This window comes from Pelmatolapia mariae, linkage group LG2 (assembly GCF_036321145.2).
Source record: "Pelmatolapia mariae isolate MD_Pm_ZW linkage group LG2, Pm_UMD_F_2, whole genome shotgun sequence".
Taxonomy (NCBI): Eukaryota; Metazoa; Chordata; class Actinopteri; order Cichliformes; family Cichlidae; genus Pelmatolapia; species Pelmatolapia mariae.
The window spans coordinates 19,289,331-19,310,862 of NC_086228.1; the positions used below are offsets into that span (position 1 = coordinate 19,289,331).

At 37.7% G+C, this 21,532-nt stretch overlaps 2 protein-coding genes across 2 annotated transcripts; both read left to right on the forward strand.

The window, feature by feature from the left end:
- The first annotated feature begins 248 nt into the window (after positions 1 to 248).
- LOC134633862 (uncharacterized) lies at positions 249 to 16,087 on the forward strand. The gene is made up of 4 exons (XM_065472119.1): positions 249 to 291; positions 434 to 763; positions 844 to 1,200; positions 15,981 to 16,087. Exons 1-4 carry the CDS (start codon positions 249 to 251, stop codon positions 16,085 to 16,087), a joined length of 837 nt encoding a protein of 278 aa, XP_065328191.1.
- Positions 16,088 to 18,640: 2,553 nt separating this feature from the next.
- LOC134633869 (uncharacterized) lies at positions 18,641 to 20,968 on the forward strand. The gene is made up of 4 exons (XM_063483019.1): positions 18,641 to 18,728; positions 19,839 to 20,183; positions 20,269 to 20,625; positions 20,961 to 20,968. The coding sequence occupies exons 1-4, from the start codon at positions 18,641 to 18,643 to the stop codon at positions 20,966 to 20,968; spliced, it is 798 nt and encodes a 265-aa protein (XP_063339089.1).
- Positions 20,969 to 21,532: the final 564 nt, after the last annotated feature.

Here is a 21,532-nt window from a genome sequence, read left to right on the forward strand (position 1 = left end):
GAAGGAATAGAATAACTAATAACCACCAAGAGAGAAGTAAAAATTTCCCAAATGGTTAATTGCAACAGAATTTCAAAGAGGGGTGAAATGATTTACAGAGCCCAGGAGGGGACCAGTGTAACATGAAGGGTACTTTTGAATCTATATGTGTTAACCAATCAGAATCATTTTTCAGCCTTACCTAACATGATCATCTTGCCTCCTTCACTCACTGAAAGACCATGTTCTCAACAACGAGCAGTGTCATGATGATGGTGCTATGGATTACTTTGCTCTTTCTTCATCAAGGATGTAAGTGCTCTTTAATTTTCTCCACAACTATTCTATGAAGATAAATTACATGTCAAATAGAAAATATGTGTTGAAAATAAAATGAATTATTTTGCATTTGAACATTTTCACATCATTATTTTTCTGTATTCTCCTAATTCAGATTCTCTGGTTCCAATGAAAATCGTTCAGCTTGGTGAACCAGCAACGTTAACATGTGCTTTACCCAGCAATAAAGACCTCAGCACTTTGGAAGTCCACTGGTACAAGCAGAGTATCGGGGATGAGCTTAAATTGATTTCAACACTGTATGGAACTACACCACCTCAGTATGGTCAAGAAATATTTAGATCAAGATATAACGCTTGTAATACAAAAACTTTTAGCAATCTGACCATTTGGAAGACAGTCCAAGAGGATGAAGGAATCTATCACTGTGGAATCATTGAATGGCTTGATCCTGAATGGAGTGGGACATATTTGTTAGTGAAAGGTAACTGGCATACTTTCAAAAAATTGTGTTAGTGTGTTGGAGCATGTTTTGACGATTTTCTTTATATTTTTATTAAGCAGGAAACACTCAGAGGGCATCAAACTATACTGTTGTTCAGTGGCCAGCTGTATCAGATCCAGTCAATCCAGCAGACACAACAGCTCTCCAGTGTTCAGTATTTGCTGACTCCGACAACAACACATATGCAGGGGATCATGATGTGTTCTGGTTCAGAGCTGGTTCAGACAAATATCATCCTAGCATCATCTACACTGGCAGAAAGAGAAGTAATAAATGTGAAAAACCATCTGACCTTCAGAATAGATGTGTTTATCGCTTCTCTAAGAACATTAGCTCCTCTGATGAAGGGACTTACTATTGTGCTGTGGCCACATGTGGGGAGATATTATTTGGAAATGGAACTGATCTGAAACCTGGTATGATTTTTTGTTTACTACTGGAAGTTATACTCAAGATGTGTTGGCAGCAATATAAGTGACTTGTTTTTTTTTTTTAATTTGATATATCTTTCTGGTTGTTTGTTTTGTAGTGCAAAAAACACAGTCGGTATTTATTCAACTGGCCTTAATAATAGTGTGTTTGGTCATTTCTGTCACTGGAAATGTTTTCCTCATCTGCAAAAGAAGAGTACAAAATAAAGGTAAGTGTTGTATGAAGCTAAAAGATTGTTCTATCATTCAAGTGGCATTTCCATTGTTTAAATATGAATATGAATATATATAAAAATGTTTCGTGTCTCTTTGTTTAAAAGGTTTTTAAAATTTGTGTTATATATTTATATGAGTTAGGCAATACATTTTTGAATTTTGAAGTAGTTGCCAAATCAAATGCATTTTACTATTTTTTATTTGATATAATAATTGTATTATTTTTTATGAATAGAAAATGCTATATCAGAAGACCACACTGACACCTCACACCAACCAGTAAGTAATGAAAATACTTGTTATTCAATTAAAAAATGACTGAAAAGCTCATTAACATTATTTAAATTGGTTGTTATTATTTCATATCTTTATTACACAGGCTGAAACTGATGGCCATGTAAGCTATGTTGCACTGAACTTCAGTGAAAGAAAATCGAGAAGCACAAGGAAGAGAGACTTTGCTGAGGACAGTGTCTACTCTCAAGTTAAATCCTGATTTCAATACCAAAATTGAGTTTTGTGTGTTTTGTTCTGTATTTATTGAAAATATGGAAAAAAAAATATCAGAGAAAAGAAAAGAAAAATCAACACATGAACTTTAAATTTTGCAAAAGAAAACAAAAAAAAAATCCTCAACCTACTGTGCCATTTACTTAATCAGTGAATTCACACTCCTTTTGGAGAGGAAACTTTAGTCCCGCTCATTCCATAGGTAGCTTTCTGACCTTTGTAAGAGAAATTAAGTTGAGTGCTGCTGAATTAGAAGCTTTTTCGTAAAAACAAATTGTGTTGGTTGGAGATAACTGTAGTGTGAGAAAACACTTGTGCAGACTGACAGTATAAATTCAGGAATGTGAGAGTCAGGATCAACTGTGTTGAAACTGTTTGGTGAGTTTAGCTGAACCGAGCCTTGCAGCCATGTTGTTTGTTACTGCAGTAGCGTTGTGTTGTCTGTTTGCCTTTCCTGTTAGGTGAGCTTGACTTTACAATATATTTGCTGCTTTTAATTTTTTTAAGATTAGATAATGTAGTTTGTTTCTACCTTAAATAATTGAATGGAAATTTCAATGTGAATTATAGCTTTGTTTGTTTTTATGCTAGGTTACCTAGTCCCATGTTAGTGTTATATCATGTACAGCTACACGGGCTGCCTTGCAATGCATCATCTGTGCTAATAATCATAACAACAACAGCAATAATAATAACAATAATAATGACATGTATTATGATGAATATGACTTGCTTTGAGGGTCCGGAGTCTAGTGACTACCAGTTTATGTTTATTAATATTCATTGATTTAGTTAGCTTTCTAGTTATTTGTTATTATTTCCAGTGTTTAGGTGTTCTCGGTGCCTCCCTTGTGTTCCTTGTGTTGTGTCTAGTGTTCTTGGTTCTGTGTTCATGTTTCCTGTTTTACTTTGGAAAGTCCTGTGCATCAGTGTATTCTGTTTTGCTTCCACCTGGTCTCATCTTGTCTGATTATTGTGAGCTACGTTCCCTGCCTGTCGGCCATTTCCTTGTTTCCTGTGTGTGATATATAGTGTGTGCAATTGTTGGTAATGTTTTCTATGTTCCTCATGTTCTTTAGTTTAGCTTTTCCCAGTGTAGATTTTTGTTTTGTTTTGTTTTTTTCCTCCGTTGCCTTTTGTGTTGTAGCTTTTTGTGCAGTCAAAAATAAAGGCTCATTTGTGATAAAGATCCACCTTCATCTCCATTGTCTCCGTTTGGGTCCAGTTTATGTTTGCATCTGGGGATGAATATTTGTATGTTGTATATGTCTTTGTGGCCTTGTCTGTGTCATTTCATTACATTTTAGTTTCTTTTTTAAATGCTTTATAAAGCATTAGTCCAAAATAGTCCTTACTTTCGATTAAGTCACTAAATAAACTAATCTAAATAATAATAATAAATAATAAATAATAATCTGTATAATAATAAATAATAAACTGATAAAATCTCAACTACCACACTCTCAAACAATGAACTCATATCTTACATGTACAAATGTACATCTAAATACCTTGTTAATCACATAGACTTTCTAAATTGTACTATGAACATGTTATTACACTAGTTGTTAGTAGGTCTTGGGCTACACAAGTGGTGCTTTTTGTTAATTGTTTTGTTTATAATTATATCCATAACTTTTAAGGGTATAATTTTTAGGCACAGTCAAATTGTCAAAGGTTTCCAGTTCAGAGATCATGGGAATATTTTTCTTTTTAATTTATATTTTATGTGGGCTTTCTGGCTTCAACAAGTGCCCATTGATTCGTGCTGGGAAAGTTTGTTGTTAATTGGGATCTAGTGCTTCCAAGTTTGAGATGGCTGTATTGGTGCAGCATTTACAGTGATGCAACACTCTACCGGTCTGTTGTGTTTAAAAGATAGCTGACAAATCAATTCAATTTATTTGTATTTATTTAGCATCAAATTACAATAACAGTCACCTCAAGGCAATATGTATTGTAACGTGAAGACCCTACAATAATAGAGAGATAAACCCAACAATCAACCTTCCCTTTTTGAGCAAGCACTTGGTGACAGAGGGAAGGGAAAACTCCCTTTTTACAGAAGAAACCTTCAGCAGAACCAGATATTCTTTCATCTAAAGAAAGAATAAAGAAGATACTGTGGAAGAGAGCAATAGTTTAATAATAACTAATGATTAAATGCAAAATGTTGGTTAAATACTTACATAGTGAGTAAATAGGGTAAGTGAAGAAGAAATACTCTTTGCGTCATGTGAAGGCCCCAGCAGCCTAAGACCATTGTAATGTAACTAAGGAAGGACTCAGGGTTACATGATCCAGTCCTAACTATTTACTTTTAGTTATATCTTGAAAGAAGAGTGCATGTCTGTCTCCTGAATCAGGAGGCTTGTTTAACAAAAAAAAAAGGGCATGAAAGCTAAAGGCTGATTCCCATTCTACTTTTAGGTAAGTAAGTAAGCCAGCAGTCAGAGACCAAGCAAACCATAAAAGTTAAGTTTGTCAATTTACTGTCAATCTACACTGTACCTGAGGCCTTTGTTGCGCTCTATAAGTAGTTATAAAACTTACATTTTCTGAATCATTGGAAAAATTTCTAAAGACTATTCTTATTTAATATTGTTTTATTTTTGGACACGTTTCTAGTTAATTTTTGTAGTTCACTAGCTCCAGGAGGTTAGAGTTTAGACGAGTGATGTCATCAGCAGTGGCGGAGCGGGGGGGGGTGGCTTACTGGGCTTAAGCCCGGGTTGTTTGTTCAGAAGCCTGGGGTCTTTTGGAGTGTAATTTTTTCATAGTTAGATGCCTGGCTGACAACTGTATAAAACAAAAACTACACACAATATTCGAAGCACATAGTGCACACTGTGGGAATTTACGACTGTGCGTAAATCCCCCCTAATATTGGTATGATCCGAGCTCAGGCACTAAGCGACTGAGCGAGGGGGCGGGGCAGCTGCTGCCTGTGAGTGCGCTGTTGGAGAAACGCAGCCAGGCAGACAGAGGAGAGCTTAAGTTTGACCAGGTACCAAAGCAAATCATTCGTACTGTACAAATAATATCAATATGACGGTGTATCACGAAAGATTGATGTCAAACTGATCACTTGACCCGTATTACGTTACTTGCTCTTCAAGTGAATCAACAAATGGCGAAATGAAAAGCCGAACAACAATGCTGTTTCTTTAGAGAGTCTTACCTTACATGTGTGTTTATTTCATATTTTCAGTTGTTACCCTCCACGGCTAAATAAATCAGTTTCAGTAATGTACTGATATGCAAGAATGGACATAAGGGGCTTCTTTCAAAGAAAAAACTCTGGTAGATGTTATTTTATATATTGTGCTTTGTATATTGTTCAGTATATTTCTATGCAAAACAAGAGGAATTTCAATACACAGCAGTATATTCACAGTCTAAACCAGATATTTACATACACTTTATGGAAAAGACAAGAACATTTTTTACTGTACAACATCAATTTAGAGTAAACTTGTTTTGTTTTGGATAAATAAATATTGAAATATCTTTTGAATTAGTTAAATGTCAGAATAAAGAGAGACAGAGCTGTCTATCACTTTCATCAAATTTAGGAGTACATATACACTAAGTTTATTGTTAATTAATAAGAAAACTCCAGACAATTCCATTCTGAGCTGAAGAAGCTTCTGATAGGTTAGTAGAGTCCATGTGAGTAAATTGGTGGCACACCTGTGGATGCATATAAGGCAAAACACAGAGCCTGTTTCTTTGAAATGGGAAAATCAAGAGATGTCAACAAAACACCAGGAAAAGAATTGTGGAGCTCCATAAGTGTGGCTCAATTTTGAATACAATTTGGTGCCATTTACAATTAAGAAATACAGATAGTTTCTCTCTTTACTCTTAAAGTTAACAAATATGTTTTTTATATTTATCAATCTAAAAAAATAAACATTTAGTCTGATTTGATGTTACAATTAAAAAAGTGTTTGTGTTTTTATCTGAAGAGTATGTAAATATCTGGTTTCCACTGTATATTTGATGATGTTGGTGTTCGGCTTGATTGTCAGCGCAAAGAGGGAGAAAGAGGAGCAGAGAGGAGCAGAAAGGGAGAGGAGATGGAGAATGAGGACAGAACAGAGATGGAACAAGAGCCAGGTGAGACACACATGTTAGTCAAATGGTTGTTTACCAAAAGTATCACCGTATCATAGGTACTCATGTATCTCGTACATAGTGTTTCTTTTTAGGCTTGTTAGTTTTCAAATTCTGTATTTATTAAGTTATGCAGGCTTGTTTGCACAACAAGGCTAAATAATTATCTAAACTTTTCTGAATCTAAATAGTGCACTTTGGTAGAATTAAAAAATAAGTGTAGTGCAGGTCTATGATGATTTTTAGTGCTACGATCATCTAGTTCTGATTCTGGTTCTGTCTTGGTTAAGTCCTAAGTAGTCCTGATTTTGAACTGTTGTAGTCCTGTTTTAATTCCAGATCAGTTCTGGGTCTGGTTGAATTGGGGTTTAGTCCTCGTGTCTTGATACAGCCCCGACTTTGTTCTGCCTTGCTGCTTAATTAAAAAACTAGTTTAAAGTGTCCTGCATATGTGATATATATTTTTCCCTATATGAAGTCATTCTTTTTTTAACAAAACTCAAAACACAGCCTATTAATCTTTCAGTCATTTCTAACACCCCCCCCCCCCCCCCCCCCCAATCCCACATGCATACTACCCTTTAGGGCTAAGCCCCGGGTGTATCAAATGTCTGCCTCCGCCTCTGGTCATCAGTAAGCACAGAAAGAAAGGAAAAAAAACAGTGTCTGAGATGTGAGAGCAATGTTTTGCTGATGATACGCTATGCTGCCTGTAAACTCCAAACCTGAACTGAGGAGAATAAAGCTGCAAAAAGGAAAATGGAGTCATGTCTCTCTGAGGGTGCAACACCTTGGAAACTTCCAAGCAAAGACTCACAGCATTGACCAGCATCTTAAAGCGATATAGCAGCTTTACTTCATGGAATCATCAAAGGTATACTCTCAGTGGCAGGGTAACAATATATGAACAGCACCACCAAGGCTGTGTCCTTCCAGAGCAATACTAGAAGGACACAACCCACAAAGGCAATGCTCAGTGGCTAGTGGATCTAAGAGCAGACCACAGTAGCGAAGCATCACAGTGCCAGACATTTAAGAAGGAAGCGTTTCCAGTATAAAGACCTGGACAGGACCAGGCCCTGACATGATTCACACCTACTGGCTGAAGAAGCTGACTGCACTCCATGAGCATCTGGCAGCACAAATGAACCAGCTGCTAGTCAATGAGACACACACAGAATGGCTAGCTCAGGGGTCGGCAACCTTTAACACCCAAAGAGCCATTTGGACCCGGTTTCCATGTAAAAGAATACACTGGGAGCCGCAAATACTTTTTGACATCTAAAATGAAGATAACACTCTAAATATTGTTGTTGTATTTTTTTTTTTACCTTTATGCTTTGTATGATCAATTATAATGTGTTGCTTATGAAATCCATGAAGTGCTACAGAGAAAATTACATTTTATTTATGTAATGAACACATTTTGAACATTTTGAACTCTTAAAAAAATAATAACAAAAGAGGAACACACTGAATTGAAGGTGTCTTTCAAATGAATTAAAAAGCTGAACTGAAATTATTCATGTAGCAAACAAAAAATATTGTGAGGGGTCATCCTTATATCACCTTTGGGCTTTTGGAGCGTGTACCACTCCAAAAATTAAAAAAATAAATTAGAAAAAAACCAATATGTCAGTAAACAATGAAAAACAAATATTTGCAAAATATCTATATAAATATTTATTTTGACTGGTTAATGGGACTTCTGTTCCTCAACCTCTGTGCACAGCATCTGCAAATTGGGACTGTACAAAGCCACTTTCATCTTTACGCAGGACTGTAAACTGTCATCTCTGAGGCATGAGTGGTTTTTGTTTTTAACATAGTTCATGATGGAGAATAGCTAGTCACATACGTATGCGGATCCGAAGATCAATAGGACTACATATTTGCATATTTGTTCATGTTTATGTAGTGTCGGGGATGGCATTCCATGTTTCCAACACGAGTTCGTGATTCTGAACTTATTGGCCTTCTGATGGGCAACATCTTCAACATCCTCTGTCAAGTGTTTGAATTTGGACACCCACATATCTTTGTCAGGTATGTCAGCCAGCTCAATCTCCGGATCAGGTTGACTTACACCTGCAGTCACATTTAACAGGGATGGATTGACAGGGAAGGATAATGTGGTTTTTTCCTCTCTGAACTCACGGAATCATTTCCCAAACGATGCTTGCATTGTGGTGATTGCAGACTGCTAATACTCAGAATGTATCAACTCATGAAGCTGTTTGAACTCCCTTACAGAGGGAAATGAGAAAGTGTGCCTCTCTGTAAATCTCTGGCTAAAACTGTCAGTTTGCGCTCAAATACTAATATTATCATGTCCACCATGAAGTGCAGCTTTTCCAGCCACTTTGGCTGTTCCAGCTCAGAAAAGGTGAGCCCTTTGCTGCTCATGAACATTTTCACCTCTCACAGACATGCAGCAAAGCGTTTCAGCACCTCTCCTCTGGACAGCCACCAGAATCTGTTATTTTATTTGATTTGATTTATTGATTAGCATTCAAATATCTCAGTGAATACAGAATAAAGATTACCACAAAGCAAAAAAAAAAATCATGAGACAAGGCTAATCAAAAGGTATTGGCTGAAGCATTTGCTTATTACGCCAACCCTTTTAACAAAAAATCTTTTGCATGCAGCTCCTGTACACAGGGCTCGAAGCAAAGAATAAAACAAAGCAAAGCAAAAACAAACAAACAAACAAACAAACAAAAAAACTTTCCACCTTAGATAACTACATCAAAGCAAAACAATCAAGAGTTTCAGAATTGTTATTTTTGCTCTTTTCATTCTTGATTTATATATTTTTCTAATACTCTATTTTTAAACATGTTTTTAAACAAGGAAAATGAACTACACCTTTTTAAATCACTGTCATAACTATTCCACAGGTTAACTCCTCTAACAGAAACACATCTCTGCTTTATGTTTGTCCTTATCTTGTTTTTTTAAAGACATCTGTTCCCCTTAAGTCATAATGACTCTCTCTGACTTTAAACAGCTTCTGAGTACTGCGGCAAAGCAAGTTATTTTGTGCTTTATACATTATCTGTGCCATTTTATATTCAACTAAATCATAAAATTTTAGGGTATTCAGATTAATAAACAAAATGTTAGTTGGTTCTATGTAGTTTGATTGATTTATAATTCTTATAGCTCTTTTTTGTAACTTGAAAATAGGAAGAGTATTTGTTTTATATGCATTACCCCATATCTCCAGACAATAAGTCATATATGGAAGCAACAGAGTACAATAAAGTGTGTATAATAATTTTTTGTTCAGGACATGCTTTGTTTTGTAGAGAATAGCAATGGTTTTTGACATTTTTGTTTTCACATGGTTTATATGAGACTTCCAGCTCAGCTTATCATCAATTATCACTCCAAGAAATTTATAATCTCAATGAGAACATTCATGACCTCTGTGCATTCTGGAGGAAAAGATTTTGCACACAATGCCTCTTGGTGCGGGATGCAGTGAAATTTCAGCAGCTTTCTATCCAGTGACTTCTGCAGCAAGGCCCAAAGCACCTGTGTGCATCATACTCATTGACTGTAGAAAACATGGACGACGCGACAGCACCCCAAAAATGAAGCCAAAACGTCTCTAGTATAGGTCATAAACCCCGCCTCCTCCATGTTAGCGGACGGGACTGGGGTCAGACTAAAAACTAAAATAAATTTATTCTCCTTAGATAATTTTTTTCCAAAGATTCTTTCTTTTGTTATAGTTCTCATCATGCTGATTGATGTCCAAGGGGTCTCCTTTCCCATAAGTTTGATTCTAATTCCTACCACGGTGATGTTAAATTGGGGTGAAACGTCATCATAACAGCTTTGACAGCTGCAGTCACGGAGAAACTTGCGTATCTCTGTTCGGGAATAGCAGATAGAGCGTAGGCTCTGAAAGGAGGGCCAGCGTTTACGCTACGAAAACAGGACCGACTGTTTTAACCTGACAGCCTGAGGTGATCTTCAGTAAACTGGACTACCCGACAGAAGGACCCGAGGCCCTGCTGCACTTTTTCGGTAAGTTAAACGTGTTTGTAAGCTAATCCGTAACTACCGTCCTTAGCTAGGTCCTGAGACCTAGCTAGCTAAAATGAGCACTCGGCTGTCAGGGTTCGTTTAGCTAATCTGTGCAGGTGAATTAATTTACTAAAGAAATCAAGAGAAACGCCCCGGGCTACTCAGTCACTAATTACTGTTACTGTACTTTTATTACAAGTATTATACTGTAAAAGCAACAGGCTGCACCCTCCTTCAGCTCCTGTGCAGCGCTGAATATTAAATATGTGCAAACAACAGCATGTTTTCAGTCTCTTGCCACATCTGTAAAGACAGTAACATCTTTTTTAAAAGCTTGTACTACAGTAACTCCTCATTAATCAGGAACTATGGATTAAAGTACTGTAGTGTAATACTGAAAAAAATGTAAGAGAAGTAAGTAAGTAAGTAAGTAAAATTTATTTATATAGCGCTTTTCACAGATAAAAATCACAAAGTGCTTTACAACACAGGAAATGGGAATATAAAAACAATATAACAGTAAATAAAACAATGTAAAACAATAAAACTATAAAACAGCATAAGAAGAAATTAATCAAATGCTTTTCTAAATAAAAATGTCTTCAGCTGTTTCTTAAAAGAATCAATGGAGTCCATGCAGCGAAGAGACAGTGGGAGAGAATTCCACAACCGTGGTGCCACAGTCTGAAAGGCCCGATCACCACGAGTTTTAAAGCGAGTGCGCGGTACCACCAGCAGTCTCTGATCTAGTGACCTTAAAGCCCGAGAAGATGTATGTGGTTTCAGCAGGTCAGATAAATATTGAGGAGCCTGACCATGTAGGGCCCTAAATGTTAGAACTAAAATTTTAAAATGAAACCTAAAATTTACAGGCAACCAGTGAAGGGAGGCCAAGACTGGAGTGATATGCGATCTTCTCTTGGTGCCTGTTAAGAGTCGTGCTGCAGCATTCTGCACAGTCTGAAGACGATTTAAGGCTAATTTGTTAAAACAAGTAAAAAGGCCATTACAATAGTCTAAACGAGAAGAAATAAAAGCATGAATAATCATCTCAAGTTCAGGCTTTGACACCATTAGTCTGAGTTTAGAAATATTCCGTAAATGATAAAAACAGTTTCGGACCAGCTGCTTAGAATGCTGCTCGAGCGACATTGAGCTGTCAAATATGACACCGAGATTTTTAAGGCTTGATTTTACATAAGGTTCTAAGAAGCTGATATGCTGTCTAATTTCCGGGACCATGTGGTCTGGAGCAATAATTAGAGTTTCTGTTTTATCAGAGTTTAGTTGGAGAAAATTGTCATATAACCATTTGTTAATTTCTGTCAGGCAATTACTTAAATTAGACAATTTATAAAACTCAGACATTTTGAAGGAACAGTATAGTTGGATGTCGTCAGCATAGAGATGATAGGAGATATATTTATAGCGCTTAATAATTTGGCCTAGGGGAAATACATAAAGTAAAAAGAGAATTGGACCCAGGACAGATCCCTGAGGTACCCCACACGGCAAAACTGTTGATTCTGATGTGACATGATTCATGCAAACAGTAAAAGATCTCTCAGACAGATATGATATAAACCATTTTAAAACAACACCAGTAATCCCAAACAAGTTCTCGAGTCTGTTTATCATGATACTGTGATCTACAGTGTCAAAAGCAGAGCTGAGATCCAACAGGACCAGCACTGTGTATTCTCCAGAGTCTGCTGCCATCAAGATATCACTAGATACTCTAAGTAAGGCCGTTTCGGTGGAATGCAATTTACGAAAACCAGACTGGAAAGTGTCCATAGCAGCATTTTTATCCAGGAAATAGTTAAGTTGTTCTAGTACTACTTTTTCTAAAATTTTCGATATAAAAGGCAATTTGGATATTGGCCTATAACTGTTAGGAAGAGATGGATCCAGCTGGGGTTTCTTTAATATTGGCTCAACAATAGCTTGTTTAAAGAAGCTGGGGACTGAGCCAGTATGAAGAGAAGTATTTATCATTTCCACAATACAGGGGCCAACTGAATCAAACACACTAGTGAAAAATGAAGATGGAAGGACATCAAGGGGGCTTGAAGTCTGTTTTATATGACAAAGCAGCCCTCTGATGTCTTGTAATGTAACAGGAGTAAAAGAGGACCAGGTATCAGAGGAGAGCAAGTTGAAAGTTTGATATTGAGAAGATGGAGAGATATTAGACCTGATGGCAATGGCCTTATTTCTGAAATAGTTCATAAACTCATTTCATTCGGACGTTGAGTGAACTGGTGCACAAGGAGCATCAGGAGAAACAATACTTTTAATTGTTTTAAACAAGAATTTAGGATCTTTCTTTTTTGAAGCTATGAGGTGTGAAAAATACTCTGTTCTACCATTTTTCCACGTCATTTAGCAAGAGGATAGATTCTTTAAGGTGTAACTTATAAACCTCAAGCTTGGAAGCCTTCCACAAACGTTCTAGCTTGCGACAGTATCTCCTGAAATTACGAATGTTTTCATTTAACCAAGGACGAGATTTCAAACATAGGACAGTACTTTTTTTCAGAGGTGCCACTATGTCTAAAATAGAATTACACTGGTTATTAAAGGATGAGACAAGAGAGTCCAAATCATTGTAAGTCATTTCAGCGTCGAACATGGCAGAGAACCTTTTGCTGGCGTTCTGGTTTATGATTCGCCTTTCAATCGTTATTTTGGGAGCCGGGGGATCCAAATAAAATGACAAGTTAAAATATATGCAGCTATGGTCACTCACATGGACATTTTCCACACGAATGTCATTTATATTTAAACCCAATGAGAAAACAAGGTCCAATGTGTGACCCTTTACATGTGTAGGGCCAAGAACTTCAAATCCTGAGTGTGCGAGGACAGAAGAATCAGCTTTATTTCAATTTTGAGGGATAAAATTTATATATGAGTTTGATGGTTCTGTTCTCTTTGTGATTACAGGAGCTGCCCTCAGATTCAGACCTCAGCACCACCCAGTGACAGCAGACAGATCATCCAACATGTTCACATGTTAACTGCAAAATGAACTGATGAAAACAGTGCAAAGGTTAAAGTACCACACGTGCTGTAGTGAAAGCTGCAGCTTTATTGATAAAGTTAAAGACAAAAAAACAAAAGTATTAATCACTCATGTAACTGTGTCACTATATATCAGCATTAACAGGACCTCAGTTTGGTGTTTCACAAAGCTGCTGATCTCAGACCAGCACAGCTTCTGTTTTAAACACTTGATGTACTCAGCTGCATGAAGAGCACATGAGATTTTCTCTAACACAATTAAATAAAACCTGATGAAGGTCAAAGGTCGTCACTTGTATGTTGAACTACAAACTTGTGATCTGGAATTCTTTCACAGTTTTTTGCAGATAGTGTGTTATTTACCATAAAGTGATTCAGAGTTATTCATACCAGAGTAACCAGAGAGGATCATATATTTTTAAATATATAACTTACAGGACTGAATATAATATCTTTATGTAAATGTCCGGAGCCTCTGGGGAGTATCCGAGTATTTATAACATTACACAAACCAAAAGTCTCAATCACAGCAGGGCTCGCAAAATCGCTAGCCCGACGTCCCGGGGCTAGCGATTTTTCCAGTCGGGCTACCAGAATCTATCCCTGCCCTGCCCGTCGGGCTATCATAGGAAGGAAAAATATATGTCAATGCTTTTGCATTCCTTCGGAAATGTAGCTGGGTAAATATGTCATTGGCATCGGTGAGCCACTGTCAATATGTGACTAGGGCTGCTCAATTAATCGAATTTTAATCTAAATTACGATCTGGGCTTTCAACGATCATTAAAAATGACTGAGCCGATTATTAGCACCTCCCAAGTGCTTTACTCTTGCGCTGCTCCGTGTGGCAAATCGAGCGCACCTCTCTGCGTTTCGAACACGCGTCACAACAATTAAGAGGAGCTAACAGAGGGAAGCTCGGAAAGCTAAGCAGAGGTTATTTGGAGAGGAGAGTGACTGCCGTTGGCTGAAAAGAGAGGTAAAAAAACCCTTCAGTGGTGTGGAAACATTATGGGTTCGCGGAGTCAGACGTGGATCAAGTAGACAATAGTGTGTAAACTTTGGTGTCGTAGCTGCACCACAGAGCGACATGGCAAAGTTCACTAAACATAGATGTTTACATTTTATTTTTTATATTGCAAACATTTGCACTGTTATCAGTATTTGCACACTATTTTATACTATTTTTGACAATCTTTAAAGCCATTATTCAATACATTGTTATTGTTAAATAAATATCATCAAATAATCGAGATCTCAATTTCAGTGAAAATAATCGTGATTATCATTTTTGCCATAATCGAGCAGCCCTATATGTGACATATTGAAATCGCATTTGAATTTGCGCTTGTTTTTTGCTTTCACTTTGCAATCGCGCGAACTGTGTATAGAGAGCGACAGTACTGATTGGTGAGTGACGATAATTTGCGCACCAATTCCTCTGACATCGTCTTATCAATCGTTAGTTTACTATGCAAACATGACAAGTGAAATCTCCCGCAGGAAGCTTAAACATGTGAGAGGTTGATCGCGCAGAGAATCGCTGAGCGTTATGTGAGTGCGTGTGTAAAGGCAGCAGGATATATATTTTAGTTCTGCTGAGCCAAATAAGACCGGTCAGGGTGAAGAAGTGACAGCCAAAGAAAAGCTTACCACAAAACGGAAAAGTTATGACAAATCAGAATATAAGGCAAAAAGAAAGTGCAGCTTTATGGTTTCATGGACAAAAGAATTTCTGTGGCTGGAATATGACAAGCTAAATAACCAGGGGTGCACATAAGTGGTCCGCAGGTGCGCATTCGCTGTCAAAATAAAATACGCGCACAGGATAAGAAGTTGCAACGCGTGTTTGCGTCCATAAGATTTTCTGGAGGAGGACAGACATTTGTTTAGAACTCTTAAAGATGTCGAAGAAGCTCCTTTAAGCAATTACTTTGGTGTTCCTCCACCTCCAAAGAAATGTCAGATGGAGTCCGAACCACAAAAGAAGCGCGTATTCTAGGAAAAGTGGTTGCAGGAGGTGAGCTGGCTTTAAACAAATGATGAACGCATAGAGATGTGGTGCAGAATGTGCCATGAAAATCCCACTCTAGCGGACAAAAACAGTGCCTTTTATATGTATGCAAACGCGTTGCAACTTCTTATCTGGTGCGCGTCTTTTATTTTGACACCGAATGCGCGCATGCGGACCACTTATGTGCACCCGTGTAAATAACATAATGTTCTGCCGGGGGTTTTGTTGTTTTCCCTCCATTTCTGAGTCGACAAGTGCCTTTGTTACTGGGACCAGTAATTTTAAGAAAGGCCCCCATTAGAGCCCATGAGAAATGCAAGAAATGGATTATTGCTCAGTCTGTAAATAACATACTAAAAATCAACCTGAAAAATCTGTTTAGAACAGCCTACTATGTTGCAAAGAGTGAACTACCACTGGCAAAATTTAGCAGTCTTTGCAAACTTCAAAAAGCAAATGGCCTAGATCTTGGTTCCACTTGCCTCTTACCTGTGATTTCAGTGGAAATTTCAAATTCAGGATCTGACACAGACTGATTCCTGTTGTACAGTTCTTACAAGTTCATAGAAATTTCTGTTCAATTACAACCAAGTATTTGAGTTGATGATTGTAATTTTTATACAATATTGTAATTTGTGTTTCAACAATTTTTTGATTAATGTTTTGTTTCCGTTACGATGTATAATATTGTAACGGAAACAAAACAGGAAACAAAACATAAAAAAAATTGCTCCCTTTTTTATTCGGGCTACTTAAATTTATTTTGGGCTACCAAAAACTGAAGAGTCCCTGCCCGAAGGGCTACCAGGGATTTTGAAATTTTGCGAGCCCTGCACAGTGTTCATGAAATGCTGGGTTTATCCGTCTCCTGGATCGGGCCTACGGAGGAGTGCTGAAGATTTCCCTGTGAGGGAGCTGCTGGTGAAGATCATGAGTCCTGCTTGATCAATGCGATGAGCTTCAGTCTTCCTGGTGTTTCTTAAATGATGCCTCTCTCAGTGGGTCAACAGAACATCTGGCACAGGACAGCTGTGATGAAAGAAAAGGAAGAAGTTTCTCCAAACCTCTGCACCCAGGAAACCCAGCTTGGTCCTGATGGTCTCCCTCACTAGTTTCTCTCCAGGGTGAATGTAGCTGTTGATATAATATGGACTCTATTATTAAATAAAAAGAACAAATTAGACTACACTACTGAAACGTTCTGCTGATGTTTTAAAAGTTTCCATGTTACCAGGTTGTAGAGGGCTCTGAAGATTTAAACAGTTTTAGATCCATTACACTCACAGTCTTATGTTAAAATCTCAAAGGACAGTATTATATTTTTGATATTAACAGTAACTCTGGGCTTCTGTAGAGTGTGCAGATGATCTCATCGCTGTCTAAAAATGGATAAAAAAAACATAAGAAGTGCTGAATCCTTCAATAACAGACTATTAGAGTATTAGGTGTGTAGCATCGCTAACTAGCTAGCAACAAGCCTCCAACACAGTGCGTATGCTAGCGGCTAATCTAGCAAACGAATTAACAACAGAGTGATTTTAGAACTATAAGATGATAAGCTGTGTGTCTTTTTTTATAACAGTGACATGGTTGTATTTACCTTAATTAAAGGAGTCGTCAGTCGCGGTAAACCAGCAAAAAAACTCGAGCAGCTGGGCTAACGTAAAAAGTGTAGGGGGGCGTGTTTGCGGTCACGTCCAGCGGGTGTGTGGGCGGGAGCGTTACACAGTCGCTCCACCTCAAGTCACTACTGCGCAGACTCTGGCTCCAAATTTGCAAGATGGCAGCCTCCACAAGCGGGATATTTTGGCTTCATTTTTGCACAATGGTAGGAAGCGGGGTCGCGTCGTCCATCTTTTCTACAGTCAATGATCATACTTGGTACCCCAACAGTAGCCACTGACACTAGGTCGGTTGTTTTTATTTCTTTGGTTCTTAAACAATCAAGCGCAGCCTCACAGATGTCCTCCCCCCATGTCTGGGCTTTTTAGTGGTATCAGCTCAATCATTTCTTTATTTATTGGCAAAACAGCACTATTTGTTCAATGTCACTTTTGTCTTTGGACTCATTCCAGGTGATTGAGCTGAATTGATGTCTTTAATTTGCTGCCTTGTGATATATTCTGCCATTTTTGTGATTCTGTCTTTGACAGTCGTTGCAGAGAGAGGCATCTCTCTGGTTTTCTGCACAAATTCACTCTTGTTTTTAAAGTCCGCAATTAGGTGTTCTGAAATCTTAATGAATGATTCCTTCATATATTTTCCATCCATGAACAGCTTCCCATGCCTGACTATTTCCTGATGTTACAAAAAGCAGTTCCACCCCGGTCCGTATAGTAGTCAGGCCTCCAGAAAGAACACCGGGACTCAGTAGTCAATTAACAATACTTTTATTAATACACACTTATTGATTATACCTTCTAGAAGGGAGATGTACAGAACCCCGGACTTTTCTCTGCAGATCTCAACTCCTTTGTCTGTTACATGCAGTTTTGTATAAGTGACCCCCCTTCTAATCCCTCTACGAGGTGCCATAAAACTAAGCACTATGTTTACATGTTTGTGTGTGTGCGAGCACGTGAATGCCTACATGTGCGCGTTCCCGCGTGTCTATGTGAGTGCTCGTGAGTGACTATGTGCGCATACCTGTGTGTATGTGTGTTCACGTGAGTGAGTGTGCATGTGGGTGTGGGTGCGTAAGAATCAAAACACTGTAGGTGTGTGACTCTATGTAGTGACTCCCCGGAGGTCATAAAAACCCATCTCCGTTCCAGACCACAGTTATCAAGTTACAAATGTTAAAACCCCCACCTAAGTATGCACTGAGGAATTTCCACTTAACATTAACTCCTCTTTGTCTTACTTCACAGTTCAACTGGGGGAGGGTATCCTAAAAATCTACTTCTCACTTCATGACACACTCAGGCCTTTATTACATTGAGGGCAGTGTCAGTGTCTTTACAATAATTCTACATTCTATCTAACACATTCCTAAACTCTAAAATAAGCTAAACATTCCTACACTGAGCTGCCACAAAACTTGCATATGTAGTTGAACCCCACACCTGAATGCCTAGAACTATACAAGTTCAACAGGAACCTAAGACCCTTCATCAGGAGCTCAACTGGGATAGGTAAGTAAAAAAGTAAGTACAATTTTATTTATATAGCACCTATCAAGATAAAAATCTCAAAGTGCTTCACAGAAGCTAAAACATAAAAACAAAACTTAACCAAAAGCAAGTTTAAAAAGATGAGTTTTTAGCTGTTGTTTAAAAGAGACCCTTGAGTCCACAGATCTCAAGCTCAAAGGCAGAGAGCTCCAGAGTCTCGGGACCACAGTTTATAAAGCTCTGTCACCTTTCGTTTTCAGCCTTGTGTGATGGATGTGGCGAACAACACTAAAGACTGACTTCAAACCAATAGAACAGGTTACCATCAAGTGCTGGAATTACCAAGGAGATCCTCTGTCCCCACTGCCACTACCTGCAGAAGGTCATGCAAGTCCCGAGGAGTTGGCTGAACTGCAAGAACAAAATCCGGGCTATCAGCACCTACGCCCTGCCAGTGATCAGGCACCTTGCTAGTAAGCTGGCCAAAGGAGGAGATAGAAGCCACTGACATCAAGACTCGGAAGCTCCTGACTATGCATCGAGGGTTTCACCCCAAATCTAGCACCTTGAGACTGTACACTAAGCGGAAGGAAGGGGGTGATGGCTGTAGTGATAGATGTAGGTATACTAAATGACAGGAACAACATCTGAGATCTCAGTCCAGAATAGATGTGTAGAATTACAATAGGGCTGTAACATGAAAAGCACAGTAAATACTTTCCAGATGCACTGATATGCCCAAAACTCGAGGTGCCCTGAGGTTATCTACAGTATGAGGTGTCAAAGATGCATCAATTTAAGATCTCGCACTACCTCAGCTACAGGAAGAAAATGACAACTAATTCTGATGGCATTATCCTGCCTTTGCCTCTAGCTCCACCATCGGGTCAATTCAGGTGACATTTAGTACAACTGCTGATTGGTTTGACATGACATTTACTACAAAAGTTGCACATTAATTCTGATTGTTGAAAAAGCTCAACCAACTCCTCTGGCCATGGGTTCAACTTGTTTTTTTTTTAACAAAATGTAAAATTTTATCTGGAATGCAACATTATGTATTTTGGATATTTCTTGCAGTACATTCCACAAACAGTAGTAACTGATACTTGCTGTTTATGTGCTTGAAATCCAAGGACAGGGTAAATTTTGACGTAGAGACTGAAAAATAAAAAAAGACAAAGGTAAAAGGTGAATAACCTGGACTCTAGAACAAAAAGAAAGGTGAAATCTTTTATTGTCCCCAAGATGAAGCTAGTTCAGGAGGAGGCAGACTTTTGACTCTATTCTGTGTTAACCAATCAGAATCATTTTACAGTCTTACTTAACATGATCATCTTGCCTCCTTCACACACTAAAATGCCTGCAAAGTTCTCAACAACGAGCAGTGTCAAAATGAAGGTGCTATGGATTACTTTGCTTTTTTTTCACCAGGGATGTAAGTGCTCTTTAATTTTCTCCACAACTATTATATGAAGAGAAATTATATGTGAAATAGAAAATATGTGTTGAAAATAAAATAAATTATTTGCATTTCAAAAATTTCAACATCATTATTTTTTCTTTGTGTTCTCCTAAATCAGATTCTCTGGTTTCAATGAAAATCATTCAGCTTGGTGAACCAGCAACGTTAACATGTGCTTTACCCAGCAATAAAGAGCTCAGCACTTTGGAAGTCCACTGGTACAAGCAGAGTATCGGGGATGAGCTCAAATTGATTTCGACACTGTATGGAACTACAGCACCTCAGTATGGTCAAGAAATATTTAGATCAAGATATGGCGCATGTATTACAAAAACTTTTACAAAAACTTTTAGCAATCTGACCATTTGGAAGACAGTCCAAGAGGATGAAGGAATCTATCACTGTGGAATCATTGAATGGCTTAAGGGAATTGAATGGAGTGGGACATATTTGTTAGTAAAAGGTAATAAACTGGCATGCTTTCAAAAAATGTGTTAGTGTGTTGGAGCATGTTTTGAAGATTGTCTTCATATTTTTTTATTAAACAGGAAACACTCAGAGGGCATCAAACTATACTATTGTTCAGTGGCCAGCTGTATCAGATCCAGTCAATCCAGCAGACACAACAGCTCTCCAGTGCTCAGTCTTCTCTGACTCTGACAACAACACATATGCAGGGGATCATGATGTGTTCTGGTTCAGAGCTGGTTCAGACAAATATCATCCTAGCATCATCTACACTAGCAGAAAGAGAAGTAATGAATGTGAAAAACCATCTGACCTTCAGAATAGATGTGTTTATCGCTTCTCTAAGAACATTAGCTCCTCTGATGAAGGGACTTACTATTGTGCTGTGGCCACATGTGGGGAGATATTATTTGGAAATGGAACCAATCTGAAACCTGGTATGATTTTTTGTTTACTACTGGAAGTTATACTCAAGATGTGTTGGCAGCAATATAAGTGACTTGTTTTTTTTTTTAAATTTGATATATCTTTCTGGTTGTTTGTTTTGTAGTGCAAAAAACACAGTCGGTATTTATTCAACTGGCCTTAATAATAGTGTGTTTGGTCATTTCTGTCACTGGAAATGTTTTCCTCATCTGCAAAAGAAGAGTACAAAATAAAGGTAAGTGTTGTATGAAGCTAAAAGATTGTTCTATCATTCAAGTGGCGTTTCCATTGTTTAAATATAAATATGAATGTATATAAAAATGTTTCGTGTCTCTTTGTTTACCAGGTTTTTAAAATTTGTGTTATATACTTATATGAGTTAGGCAATACATTTTTGAATTTTGAAGTAGTTGCCACATCAAATGCATTTTACTATTTTTTATTTGATATAATAATTGTATTATTTTTTATGAATAGAAAATGCTATATCAGAAGACCACACTGACACCTCACACCAACCAGTAAGTAATGAAAATACTTGTTATTCAATTAAAAAATGACTGAAAAGCTCATTAACATTATTTAAATTGGTTGTTATTATTGCATATCTTTATTACACAGGCTGAAACTGATGGCCATGTAAGCTATGTTGCACTGAACTTCAGTGAAAGAAAATCGAGAAGCACAAGGAAGAAAGACTTTGCTGAGGACAGTGTCTACTCTCAAGTTAAATCCTGATTTCAATACCAAAATTGAGTTTTGTGTGTTTTGTTCTGTATTTATTGAAAAAATGGAAAAAATATCAAAGAAAAGAAAAGAAAAATCAACACATCAACTTTAAATTTTGCAAAAGAAAAGAAAAAAAAATCCTCAACCCACTATGCCATTTACTTAATCAGTGAATTCACACTCCTTTTG

Excerpts from the sequence above, each read along its gene's own strand:
- LOC134633869 (XM_063483019.1), top strand. The coding sequence starts at position 18,641 with ATGCAAGTCCCGAGGAGTTGGCTGAACTGCAAGAACAAAATCCGGGCT. Across the intron at positions 18,729-19,838 it reads AGTGATCAGGCACCTTGCTA|ATTCTCTGGTTTCAATGAAA; the intron begins GTAAGCTGGCCA and ends CTCCTAAATCAG. Across the intron at positions 20,184-20,268 it reads GACATATTTGTTAGTAAAAG|GAAACACTCAGAGGGCATCA; the intron begins GTAATAAACTGG and ends TTTATTAAACAG.
- LOC134633862 (XM_065472119.1), top strand. The coding sequence starts at position 249 with ATGATGGTGCTATGGATTACTTTGCTCTTTCTTCATCAAGGAT. Across the intron at positions 292-433 it reads GCTCTTTCTTCATCAAGGAT|ATTCTCTGGTTCCAATGAAA; the intron begins GTAAGTGCTCTT and ends CTCCTAATTCAG. Across the intron at positions 1,201-15,980 it reads TGGAACTGATCTGAAACCTG|TGTTCATGAAATGCTGGGTT; the intron begins GTATGATTTTTT and ends AGCCCTGCACAG.